Source organism: Cheilinus undulatus, linkage group 11 (assembly GCF_018320785.1).
Source record: "Cheilinus undulatus linkage group 11, ASM1832078v1, whole genome shotgun sequence".
Taxonomy (NCBI): Eukaryota; Metazoa; Chordata; class Actinopteri; order Labriformes; family Labridae; genus Cheilinus; species Cheilinus undulatus.
Genome location: NC_054875.1, coordinates 33,623,058 through 33,636,581, shown reverse-complemented (window position 1 = coordinate 33,636,581; position 13,524 = coordinate 33,623,058). Strand labels below are relative to the sequence as shown.

Below are 13,524 nucleotides of genomic sequence, written 5' to 3'. Positions count from 1 at the left end.
TGGGTAGTTTTTTAACATTTACTATTTTAAGCCTGTACTTACAGGTGCAGTGTGTAGAATTAGGATTATTAGCAACATCTAAAAGTCAGATTCTACATTATGATGCTCATTTTCAGGCCAGTATAGAACTAGCTGGGCCTCTGAAAAACTGAGTAAATGGGCTGCCCCTGTTGTGATTTGTTGATGATATAGGTGCTATATTGGTGCTAGCAACCTTTCTAACAGTTACCTCATTTTGGAGCTGAAAAGTGTCCAGCTTTTTTTGGATTGTAGTGTTTATAAATTACATCGTTAACATCACCAAAGAGCTAATTTTGTTTTAAGAAAAGAGGTTTGCATTTTGAAAAAGGCTACATTTTACTACAGCATAAATAAACAATATTCATTTTTGTGACTTTGAGAAAAGTGGCTATTTCTCAGGTTGTGGGCCTGAGACATGCGCTCAGTGTTCTGGAGCAAATTGCTCCTTTGGCAATTCCACAGCACGTACCACGTTCCACAACAGCTGTTTCTGGTGATGCCAGATGCACAGTACCACTCTGCTCTGCTGCTATGTGCAACATCTATTTTCAGCTGAGCCCACTGCCAGCATGCATCAATCCACATAGAGCAGATCAACCTAAAGAGGAGCAAAAAGGAACAAAAGGTTCGGTCACTTTCAAATACAACACAATGCACGATCCCTGAATGTAAATCTCATCACTTCAGCAAAAGTACACTCCAACCAGTGGCACAAGCTGCAGGTCAAAAGTCAGTCAGAGGGTCATGAGATAACACAACGCCATGGATGAAAGAAGTTGATTTTAAAAGTGTTAAACCACTGTATTTTATATGAAACCACACATCCTTTCTAGAAAACATAAGCACTTTAATTTCGTAATGTGCTCACCAATGATAGAAGAGAGAAAAACAGATCAATTTCAAAATGAACAGTAAAACAGCCTTAGCAAGGAGAAGTATGTGCTACTCTTGCAGTGAACCCAGTTCTTATCTCATGATCTCATAGTTCACATATAAACTTGAAGTTCTACTGTGATCCTGTGATCTCTTGTCTCCATCTGCTCAGGTTTGCACTCCACTGTGCTGCACTTCTGTAACAGATCCTGGGGGTCATTAGTCATAGCAAAACCGCTGCATGAACACAACCTTGCAGATATGGGGTACAAGGATCAAAAATAACAATTCGGTCATGGGTAAACTTTAAATGACTTTGTTTGTACTTGACTGGATATATGGAGCAGTAATTGAACTTGTGCTTGAGTGAAAACTTACAAAGTAACTGAACTTTTTCTTGAGTACAATGTTGTTGCAAACTTTCCATGCCGACTGAATGGAGATCAGTTTTAGAAACGCCTCCAAGTGGAATACTGAGGAAGAGGTGAGAGGAGGGGAGGCAATCGCTGAAATGATACAGTGAGACATTTACCTGACACCTGCTCTGAAAAATGCATATTTTACCTCAGAGCTTTTGTTAAAGTTATGTGTGTTTCAGATTCATTGGAGTCTTTGTAATATCTCTTTAGGAAAGCTTAACATTTGTGACACTTGCTGAATAAACCCAAAATAAATAACAAGCACAAACAATAAAAAACTGTATCTCTGAAACATCTTCTCTGATATACGAGGATCTGCAGTGTTTATAGTGAGTATGATAATTTCACCTACAGAGCCCTAAGAAATTTTCAGGCATGCATATGGTAATTACAGTTCTCTGCACATACTAAACTGCAGATTATCTTGAACCTGCCATTCCTGCACTTCAAAAGTGCAAGAAAGATCAGTTATAGAATGCAGTCTCCTGCATAGTAGATGTATTAGATATAAAGTCACTAAAGATAACAAATAGAAAGCACTGGGTCATTGTTTTTCTCTATACCTCTGTCAGCTAGTCTGCAGTTTGAGATTTTTTTTATAATCAAGAAGGACTCAAGCAAAGTAAAGGAGTTCTCATGTTTCAACCTCATTTGTTCTTGTAGAATACATCTTTTAAAAGATGTTCTAATGCCCTGATTTTGATTGATTTTGATTATGTTTTTGGCAGGTGTCTAATTGTTAAACAGGCAATATTTTGTCAGGGAGATAGACCTGTTTTTAACATGATTGATGGATGGATGGGCAGTATTGAATGAATGGAGCCACTCGTTCTGTGAGTTCATCCATCTGGCTGGCACACATACACCTCCTCATCTATCATTCATACGAGAATCTCTCCCTTCTATCTCCTTGTTTGGTTTAGCAAACAAACCTGCTATCTCCTATTTCAGTGAAAAGAGCACCAGGGTTACACTTTAACCGCTTTCTTTTCATCTTCTTTTTCTGCCATCCTCACTTTCACAGCACCTCCATTCTGTAGTGAGGAGGACCGACATGTAAACATAATGAGTATACCGGCATTGACAGTGTCTGAGAACACAGAAAAGTCTTTTTCAAACTGTGAATACTGGAGCCCTAAGCCTCTCCATGTTCCTCCCCTTTGTTTACATATGACGCCTTCTCTCTTAATCTGCCATGGTGAGAGTTGTGTGGGCTGAGGAAAGGCTTGAATGCTGAAGCAAACAAATGCAGTGGTAATATGCTCAGAAACACTCTGCTATCACACAAAGCAGAGAGGTTCAACATTGCCTGAATTTGAACTTTATAAACCTCAAAGATAGAGCCACTAAAGACAAGGATGTCTTCGATTGCCAAGCAGGTAGGCTAGATTGTTTCTGTTTTTAGATGAGTCCCCTTTTAACCCCAGACCTTCACAAAAGAGGGAATATTGTCTGAAATGGGGTATAAACTGATGAGACAAGGGGATTCAACACAGAACAATTCAAAGTGACCTTTAAAACAAACTAAGCTGAAACTAACAGATGAAAAAGTGAACATGTTTTTTTAGTTCAAGCTGTATTTCATGTATGATAAATGCCAAATATAACAATGAAAACATCACCATACTAAGAACAAATTGGAATATACCAAGAACATATGTCAGTGTTAGGCTAGTTGTGTAGGGGCGGCCAGAGAGAATGGTCACTCAGCAGCCAAGGTCAAGCTCAACAGAATTTGGTTTCTAGGCCTTTTCACCTTTGGTGATACACCCGCAGACAACCGAGCCCTTTGGACATCCACAGAACGACCATCCACAGGTTTGTGGCAACAGAAGGTGTGGAGGTGTGTAAAGATGTGGACTTTGTTGTTATTTCAACAGATTCTTTTCCCACCCCCTTGATAATATGCAGGGACATCCAGAGCACATCCTGGGTTGTGTTGATCCTCCTTCCCACACAGTGGTGCCCTCAGGCGGCTTACTCACCATTACATGCCCTAATTCAGCCTCAATTTTTGGGCCAAACATGCCGTACAGTTCTGCACAGTACTTTATATAATGATGCCACTTTCAGAGGAGATTTCCAGAAGATCTCACTCTTAAGAACCAGTTCATCTATTCAGAACAAAGGTCTCTTCGGCAGGCGAGCAAGAGTTCACGTTTTGGGGAACACAAATGCAGGTGATTCCTGAATAAGCTGACATAACAAAAACCTTAAAGTAAACCATCCATGGTGCATTCTGCAAACACCAGCCAGCAACTTCTCATAGCTAAGTGCACAATATAAAGAAAGGAAGAGGGGAGCAATGCATAAAGAAAAGATGGGGAAATTTGATATTAGATAAGGAGAGTAAGGAGCAAGGTGAGCCAGTGAGGTCAGTTATGCTGCCTTCTGTTAGCTGGAAAGTATAGGGCTTAGTGCATACCCATTTCTAAATTCTCCCTCCCAAGAAGGCAGGGCTACAAAAAAAGTAATCTGGGTAGCCTAGTGTGTTGCATTGAAACCCATTACCACCAACACTTCTGAGAATGTTGAATAGTTTGTTCAAAAGGCTTAATCATGTAGTTGTCTCAGCCTATAGTTGGGCCAGTGGTGATGTAAAATCTACTCTTCTGTGACTATAAATTTTAGAATCATCCCAGCTGCCTGAAGCATGTATGCAGATACTCCAGGCCTGTTTTAAGTCAACTCGAAATGCAAAATAGTCTCCTTTGTTTAGTTTATAACAAAAAATGTGGGGGACAAAGAAAGAGTATCCCCACTTAGGGGACCACTACAACACAGGGTTTAGGCATTCAAGGAGCAAACATAGCAAACACAATAGTGTCTGTATGCACTTTGAAAGTCACGTAGCATCCTCTATTAACTCTCAAGCTATGTTTAGCTCTCTAGCTGCTGAATGAAGTATTATATTTGGTAACTAGTCTTTTACTGTCTTGTTATATATTTTTAAAGTTATGTACGGGGACATTTTGAACCACTTTAACCTAAAGCAGCTTTACAGCACGTGGCCCAAATGGACCGTAGTGGAGCAGGCAGATTTATCAGAACAATGAAGTGAAACTTGCTGTAAAGCCCTGTGGATCTGAACTGCAGAGTCAGGTAATATCTGTGTTTCTTGGCTATAACCGACCCTTTTCACATCCAAAAAGCCATGGGATCATTGTTTAATATAATAATATTGATTGTGTTATTATTGCCTTAAATCTTTGTTGTCTCTCTTAGGATGCTTCTAATGATTTTTTAAGGTTGGGCTTTGGGAGTGTTTAATCAGAAGGCACCTTTTATTTGAAGGTTTTCAATAGTTCTTCTAAACTCATATTATTGCTGTGGAGATAATATCATAAGCATCTACTACTTCAGGATTGCATTGCCATCTTGAGGATTTTGAGTTTTGGTAACTAAGTTTTCTTTTGTTGAACTGTTCTACAGCTTAGTAAATATCTCAAAATAATGTTACTCTGTATACAGTGCATTCAGAATGAATTCAAACTCCCTTAACTTTTATTCGACCTTATAATGTTGCAGCCTGATACTACAGTCATTCAGAATCATTTTTCTCCCATTAATCTACACTCAATACCCCATAATGACAAGTGAAAACAGAATTTTAGATTTTTTCAAGGTTCAAGGTTCTTTATTAGTACCCAAAAGGGTAATTTATTTTGCAAAGTCATTAAAAATAACAAGTATCACCATCACTGCAGCCCTCCACCTATCTGTGCTCTATGGCAGAAGGGATGGACAGAAGCCTCTCCTCAGTGCCGGCTTTGTTTTATTTGATCTTTAATGTACTACTGATAAGAAACACTGTCAAAGGAGCAGAAAAATATAAACCAAAGCTACAAAATGAGGCAGGGGGAACAATGTGTCTGGGAGAGCTGCAGGTCTGAGCCAAGGCTGGTTTTAGTCATTTGGAGGCCAAGGGCAAAGACCAATATGAGGTCTCTCCCCCTTTAACTAAAATCTTTAATAATGAGTGGGAAAAAGAGAAAGAATCTCTTAAGTTAACAGAGCCACAGAACTAGAGTAGATGTCCAAATATGAAATGTAAATATGCAAAAAGCCAACCATAATTCATCAGCTCTTTAAAAACATCTCATAGCTCGAACTCAGCACATTATATTATTTTAAGTCTTCATTTTAAGTCAGTTGATCTGTGGATCCACCTTACATCTATAGTTTAAGACAACGTGGCTCTAGGGTTGAATAAGATTGAGTACTACTGATCGAGCCACTCTGCCATAAGCCTAGATCAGTGTAGGGCTGCAGTGATTGGTTGTCCTTGTGGAACTTTGCCCCATCACCACACAGGATCTTGTGGTCATCAGGTTTTTGGTCATCCCTCTTACTAAGACCATTCTCCCTCAGTCCCTCAGTTTGGCAGAGTGACCAGCTCATGGAACAATCCTGGTTGTGCCAGACTTCTTCCATTTGAGAATTATGGAGGCCACTGTGCTCTTGCAGCAGTATTTTTTTGTTGCCTTCCTCAGATCGTTGCCTTGCAACAATCCTGTCCTGGCAGCTCCTTAAACCTCGTGGCTTGGTTTTTGCTCTGATATGCATTGTCAGCTTTGAGGACTTCCATAGAGAGGTATTTGCCTTTACAATTTAATTCAGCACACGTGGACTCCAATCACGGCGTAGAAACATCTCAGCAAAGATAAACAGAAAAGAGAACCTCAGCTACATTTCAAGCACTTTTGCAAAGGATCTGAATACTTATGTCGATGTGATATTTCAATTTTTTTATAAATTTGAAAAAAAAAATCTAAATCTCTGTTTCACTTTGTCATGATGGAGTACTAAGTGTAGATGATTAAGCAAAAAAAAAAAATTAAAAACTGTAGGATCAGGCTGTAACATAACAAACTTGAAAAAAGGGGAGGGGGTCTGAATCCTTTCTGAATGCACTGTACATCAGCAATTCAATTTTTGGAATTTAGAGACATGTTACCATCATAATATGAAAATATAAAGTGGTTAATATCTGCAACTTAGAGCAACAATGAGTCATCTAAATGGTAGTCATTGGCTAGCTTTAACTAAGGTCTCAGCTAACATGAATTTTTAAATGAGAATTAATTCCTCTGCACCCCAGTTCCTCTGCGTTATTCATTCCGCTCTCTTCATCTCCTCTTCTCTGCCGTCCCAAAAGACCCGGTAGCATGATAATTTCTCATTTGATTCAGTTTTGCCTGGCAGAAGGGAGCTAAGCTCACTGATAAGATCTCCTTAAGAAGCAGACAACTTGTCAGTAATGAAGGGAATTGCTTTGATCCGTCGACAAATAGGTCATTTAGACAGTGTCTGGTTTCTGATGCCGGATGATACAGTCATGACTCTCTCTCTATCTGCCTTTCTCTCAGAGTCTTACTATCAATCTCTGTTAGCCGAGCGCTCCTCGTCCACTCTATCCTTCCTATAGACCCACACACTGTCAAGAGGGAAAATGCTAAGGTAAAGGAAAATAACACAAAGGCTGTTTTTGATTATCGCTGAAGCTCTTGAAAATGAATTCCTTTGTTACTCATTACCCAGTAGAGACGTTTTATGTGTGAGGTGTAAGATTGCAGTAGCACGACAAGGAAAGAGAGCATTTCTCTTATTTCATTAAAAGAAATGAAAAGTGCTTATTCAGTTAGGAGAAGCTCTTCATGCTGTGCCTTTTTTCAAATGCACTCCTTCCATTTTTGAAGCTAAAATTGCAGAATGACAGTGAGAGATGCTCACTTTGAAATGACATGCTGTGTTCAATATCCAGTGATAAAAGAAGGAAAAACATGATATGCAACAAGAGGAAGCTGATTCCTCTTTACATGCATGATTAGATCTCGTAATGCATTACCATGCATGCATGTAAGCATGTGTCAAAGTGAAGTTGTTAAATATACAACAGTGCACAAATATTTATAGTAGAAACAGATGAGGACAAGGATTTTGGCGTCCTCCCTCAATAGTTTTTTAAAGCGTTTACGTGCATGTTGTGGGAGGGAGATCTAATTGGCTGGAATGACTCTGGAAACATGCAGCTGAATCTCTTTTCCCCCCCAAGCAGGAATGACTTGGAAACGGGTGGGAAATCAGGGGGGCGGGGAAAACCCAAATGGAATTATGGAGAGCTATCACTTCCTAACTGGTGAGGATTTATACACCACTGCCAAGGCCAACGGATTGAAGTAATTTCATTTTTCATGCATGGCTTCTGTCCCCGCGGAGACCTGAAGCGAAGAAAGAGAGAAAGAGAGGAAGATGAGAGAGTATGGCGGCAAAGGGGGGGGGGTGAGAGACGAAGGGAGGGCAGAGAGAGGAAAGGGGAGACAAGGAGAGGGGAGGAGAAAGGGAGAGAATGAATGAGCTTGGGAGACAGTTTGGCAGTGGGATGTGTAATAATTGCTTGTATTTTCTAATGCGACAGGAGAGGTAGATGGAGTCTGTGTGCTGGAGCCTGTATAGAAGGGTAATGGTGCTACATTGAGAGTTCGGCTGAGTTACTCTATGGTTATTTGTTAGTTTGCTGGTGTTTAACAGGACAAGCTTCTTTGAAGTAATAGTCGATGCCTGCAGCCGTTAATTATCATAGCTGTCAGCAGCAATTCACAGAGAAATGTGCACAGCATTTTGACAGCCTCCTCTCTACTATTCCCCAAAGAAAACAGACACATACAAATAGCATTACTGGGATGCTGACAGCTCATTTTGTGTTGTCTATACCTGATTACATTTGTTTGATTAGAAAACAAATCCCAAATGGATCTTTCTGATAAAGACTTGATGGTGATGCAGATGATGCGAGGAGAGTGAAACAGTGATAATGGCATTGTCAAGGATGGTGACAGGTTTTTATTCCACATGCAGGAAGAGTCAGGCTGACACCTGCCTAATACTCGATGTCCGCCCTGTGTCCTTGTTAGTCGCTCTTGCTATTTTCTCAGCAGGGCAGGATTCCTGGTGTGTCAAGAGTGCTGCTAAATTGGTTCCTCAAGTGGTGAAAGATGGAGACAACTTTGGACGGTCTCACTCATCTAATACACTCAGACGCGTTCCCAGGGATAGTAGTTGATTATATGAAAATGTCCGTCCCATCCTTTGTGTTTGTGTATATGAGTACAGCATGTTCCCATGTACTGGAGTAGGAACATGATTGAGTCATTTTGATACATCGGCTGATGTTCATGGGTTGTCATGCAGCTAATGGACAGGGATGGGACGCTCTGAGGTTTGGACTCTATTTGGGCACTAAATTGAAAAACTCCTCCAAATGAGCCCCAATTACACAGCACTTCAGCCCAAATCACAGGCCCAGCAGTGCAGTTAATGCACCTATTAGCTGTCTATCAGGGAAGGAAAGCTGAACCAAAATACAGGCCCATTTCTTAAAGAACATTCTGCTCCCCATCTCCCACAGTTATTAAATAATTCTCTTCTCATGTGCACCCCAGGATTTGAGGCTATTATTTGCTGCAGGCCCATTTTCTGCCTCCTCAGAGTGTGTTTATTGTTGTGGTGCCTGTTGTGCTTCCCTAATTACACAACAACGGCAACCTCATATTTTTTTACTTTCCTCTCTAATTGTCAATTTTGTTCACAACACATTTGTAGTCCCAGGTTGGCCCCAGCAAATCTTAATAAATCACTACCTGACTCTCAGTAACTATCTGTTGATTTCATTTCCCCTTCACTAAAATATTGAATAAAATGTTCCCTTTTGAAACTGTCCCATTCTGTTTAACAGAATGCACAGCGCTCCCTGCTTCAACACTAATGGAATCCTTAAATATCTGGAAGATAGAAATGCCAGCCTTGATGAAAAGTATAAATCTGGGTCTGGGTGTGTTTGTTTCTGCGCAGGTTTCAAGCAATAATATGCAATATCATGTTTCCTACACTGTTAGGACAACTTTATTAAACTCCAGGGCAGTACATCACAAATTCCTCCTTGAATAACAAATCAAAAGTTGCAGATCGCCCTTGTTCCTGTATATAGATTCATTTGAGAAAAACAGTTACACAGTATAACCGAGTGTGCTTCTTTGTTTTCTATGATGCAGATCCGTTCAGACCAGGACCAGGACATTTCAATCCGATACAGCATCACTGGTGTGGGGGCAGATCAACCTCCCAACGAGGTGTTCAACATTGACCCAGTGCTTGGAAAAATGTTTGTCACCAAACCTCTAGATCGAGAACATCGCTCCTCTTACCATGTGAGTATTTCTCTGTCTAAGTCTTACACATGCACATGGACTCACAGACAGGCACACATGGATCAGTTATGACCTTTGAAAACAAAGATTTCATGCCTTTTTGTATAGCCTGTAACCTTCTGACATACAAGTGTCTGTAACACACATGTAACACATGTATAATGTGTCTCTAAACAAAAGGGTGGCTTAAACATAATAAAGTTAACATGATTACAAGTCTGTGAGTATAAAATTACTTTTCTTAGTATGTGAGAAACAGTAAAACAGATCTAATTATACAACCACAAACAGGGCTAGATCAGCCAGCAGGGCTGAGCCCTCCTTTTTCTGTACAATAAAGATGGTAAAATAACCATATACAATAGTTAAAATAAAGCACCATATATTTTTAGAGGGTGTGTTTTTACAGCTCAAGCATGATAACATCCAAAGTTATTAACCTATGTAGTGTAATGAGTGACAGGTGCTTTGAGACACCCCTTTATTTGCTTATTGTTTGAGCTTAATTCATTCAGCCCATGGCCCACTGATTTTTTACAAATAATGCAACTGCAATATAACCTTGCAAGGCAGATGGATACGCCCGTTTCACTGGCAAATCCATCTTGCACAGCTCCTGTCTGAACCGTTTGGGCCCAATTACAAAGTGACAGGACCAATCAGCGACGAGGAGCAGTACTTTAAGGCGTGGTGGAGTCGTGATGTAAGCAAGCAGCGACAAGAGGCCGGTGCAATTATGGCAGAAGAGCTTGGCGTGGATGCTACTAAAGCGCCACATTCACAGAAATATTTAGGTCTAATGTATATAAAATTTCCATCCATTTGAATTATTTAGATTTAACATAAACAGGCCAGTAATCTTTATGTACTGCATATTTGTCACTCAGATGTAAATGAAACAATTAAGAATGAGATTTATGTAATAATACCAATAAACCCAATCTATTTTGAATGGATGAGCATGGATGTACTGAGATCTTTATGTAATCCTGATGTAAACCAATCTCATAAATTTTAACTAAATTAATCTCGGTTGATCCACAGCTCGTCATATTTAAACTATATTCATCCATTTAACTGATTAAATTTAATGGGGGTTTTTTTGCAATTAACAGATTTATGCTGATTTAAAGAATTTGAATGAATAAATTCTAAAAAATTTAATCATTTAATTAAAATCAAATAGATGTAAATACTTAAAAATAAACTGTGCCATAATTAATTTTTCTGAGTGCAGTTTAATCAGAACTTGATAACATTTCTTCCTAGGTCGTGGCTACGTCACATGTTTTGTTGCTCTGATTGACCCGTAAAGATGTGACAGACAGAACATTCAACCAATCACACTCTGAGTTTTTTTCAAAACCTTTCCCAAACATTTAGTATTGAAGGTCATGTCTATTATGAACTCACCTATAAATGCTTTATTGATACATAAGCAAAGCGTTGATAAATACTTAGCTCAACATGTATATGCATTATTTTGTGTGAAAAGTTTGAATTTATCAAAACAGAACATTAGCATAAAAAGGTTGCCTCATATCCTAGACAGCATTTGCAAACAACTACTAATAGTGTGATTTGCTATTTCCATACACTGTTGCTCACAACAGTTCAACTTTAAGATTATTAAGTTACATCACACTGATCATGAATATACTGTAACAGCAAAAACAAAGCATTTTCCCTGTAGAGCTGGGTATGTGTGAGAATTTTTCTGTTTGTTTTTGGTCTTTATTTCTTGCCATTATCAATTAAATCTGTAGCCCTGTGTTGATGAAATGAATGATAGAATTTCCAATTTGCACCTTTTTACTCATATTCTTCAGGTGTTGAGGTGCTATGTGTGAAGCATCTGTTGAAGGTGGTATACACATTAGAGAATGTGATAATTAACCCTCCAGTTCTCCAACATTACTTCAGTCACATTACTTTTGTTGTGGCTTGTATAATCCAGTTTTGTTAACAGTGGCACATGACTAAAGTGATAATAGAAGGAATGGCTTTGAAATGAAACTAAACCTTGGAGAGATGTGAACAATAGTACTTTATTTTAGACATACTTTCTGAGTTAGATAAAATGCTACTCTTGTTATTTTCTGTTAGATGGACATTCCAGTTATTCCTTTTTTTTTTAGATTTTATAACATGGTCAGTTAAATGCTCATGTCTGTAAGTGGCTTAACTAAATATGAAGACTTGAAGGAGGATAAAAAGCTAGCCTGACTTGGTTAAAGGTTTAGATTTCTGCCTTACAAGACCTTAAAATCTTAGCAGTGTACTCACCTCTTTGATTTATCTCACCTTGTATTTGAAGGTGCCTGTTTTCAGGCTTTTAAACCTTCTGTAAAGAAAGGCTGGCTCTTAATTTTGATGAAAAGCTGGGCTATTTATCTCTTGCCTTTGGTTTTGTATTGAATTCACAGGCAAGTGAGTAGAATCAATCTTTTATGTGATACTCAGAGAAAGAGCAAATAAGTGTATTACCCAGGGAATAAATAGTCATTTCACTACTGCCAATGTGCCCTTTAAAAAGACGACTCAGCTCATGAAGAAAGTGCTCTATGTCCAGTTAATCGCACAAGGGCATCTTTGGTTCATCGGTTCATCTTTTAGTTATTTCGTCTTTAAACCTTTTTTTTTAAAGATATTTGTCCACGTTTTTCTCTGCATCCGTTTCAAACTCAGTCTGTCCTTTTCTCTGCATATTTATTTAAGAATTAAATCTAAGCAAAGATGTGACCCACTGAGATCATGACTTAGGCAATTATTCTTTGAGGCTAATGATTTATCAAAAACATTAGAGGCAAATGTTATTAGATGCTATATGCGCTGCATTATTTATATCACTGTTTCAAATTTTTGCATTATTTGTTCTTATTGATGCTAATGGCAATAAACTAATTGCCTTTATTGGTATATTATATGCCCATCTGTGTTTTAATGGCAACAATTAGCCCACATCTCTAGAGTGCATATGAATGGAGAAGAAAGAACATTACCTTTTGCTTCACATTGGAGACCCTGTCAGAGATATGGCGCTGGATGTTGCTGTTAGACAGTGGGATCACATTCAGCTCATATTTTTAACAGCAGGGATGAGTAATATCTCACCTGTTGTGGGGTTTTCCCCATCTTTATTATGCATTGCACCAATTATTATGGTGCTTTAGCTGCTTCAATATTTACAGTACACAATGTGTCAATTGCTTTATTTCTGTGACCACAAATCATGTAGCTTCCTATCAAAAACCTCCTGTGGCTTTGTCAGAAAATGTAGGTCTGCACTCTTAATATAAAAGCGCAGTTTACATGGCCTCATGCTGTTATTAGCAAGCCCCTGTTTGTAAATTACACATATGGAGCATCATCTGGAGTCATCAATGAAAATCTAAACTTTAAACATTCGTGACTAAAATCTCCTCATTTTCTTATCATTTTCTCCACTCATTGCTGAGGTTTGCTAAGCAGGACACTTTTTTTTTTCATTTGTTTACTTTGGTTTTGTTTTTTTCCCCCACATCTCATCTCCCTTGAAGCCCCCTAGCGCCCCCCCAGAGGAGGTGCACCTTAAAGTTTAAAAACCAACTGCGTTAGTCTGTTTTTTTTTTTTGGTTTGTTTGTTTTTTAACATTTCACTCATCATGTCATCACTGCTCACTCAGATAGCTGGGTATTTTTTTACTCTTCTGTCCTGCATCATGGTCTGTTATTATCATGTAGTCATTTTAAGGGCAAATTAAGGTGGAAGAAACACCACGTTTGTTTACATTGGAAGAGAGATATGTGAGGGGTTAATCAATTTTACTTGAGGAATGTCGTGGACTTTCGATTCATAACTTTGCTTTAAATTACCTTCCCTGATTTTTCCCTCAGCCAGTCTTTGCACCATTTACTTTGCTGCTGAAATGTAGAGCCCCAATACTTTGATATAGTGAACAGCAGCACCGACTTCATCACTTTAACTTTGTATATCTGTTTTTTTCTGTCTCTGTATCTACCGC

At 38.8% G+C, this 13,524-nt stretch overlaps 1 protein-coding gene across 3 annotated transcripts in view; it reads left to right on the top strand.

The window, feature by feature from the left end:
- LOC121517208 (cadherin-4-like) overlaps positions 1 to 13,524 on the top strand; it is a 353,586-nt gene that overhangs the window by 281,015 nt on the left and 59,047 nt on the right. For all 3 annotated transcript variants that reach the window (XM_041798801.1, XM_041798800.1, XM_041798799.1), the window contains one exon: positions 9,365 to 9,520. In XM_041798801.1, the coding sequence (XP_041654735.1) occupies positions 9,365 to 9,520 (156 nt within the window). The remainder of the gene's footprint in view (positions 1 to 9,364; positions 9,521 to 13,524) is intronic.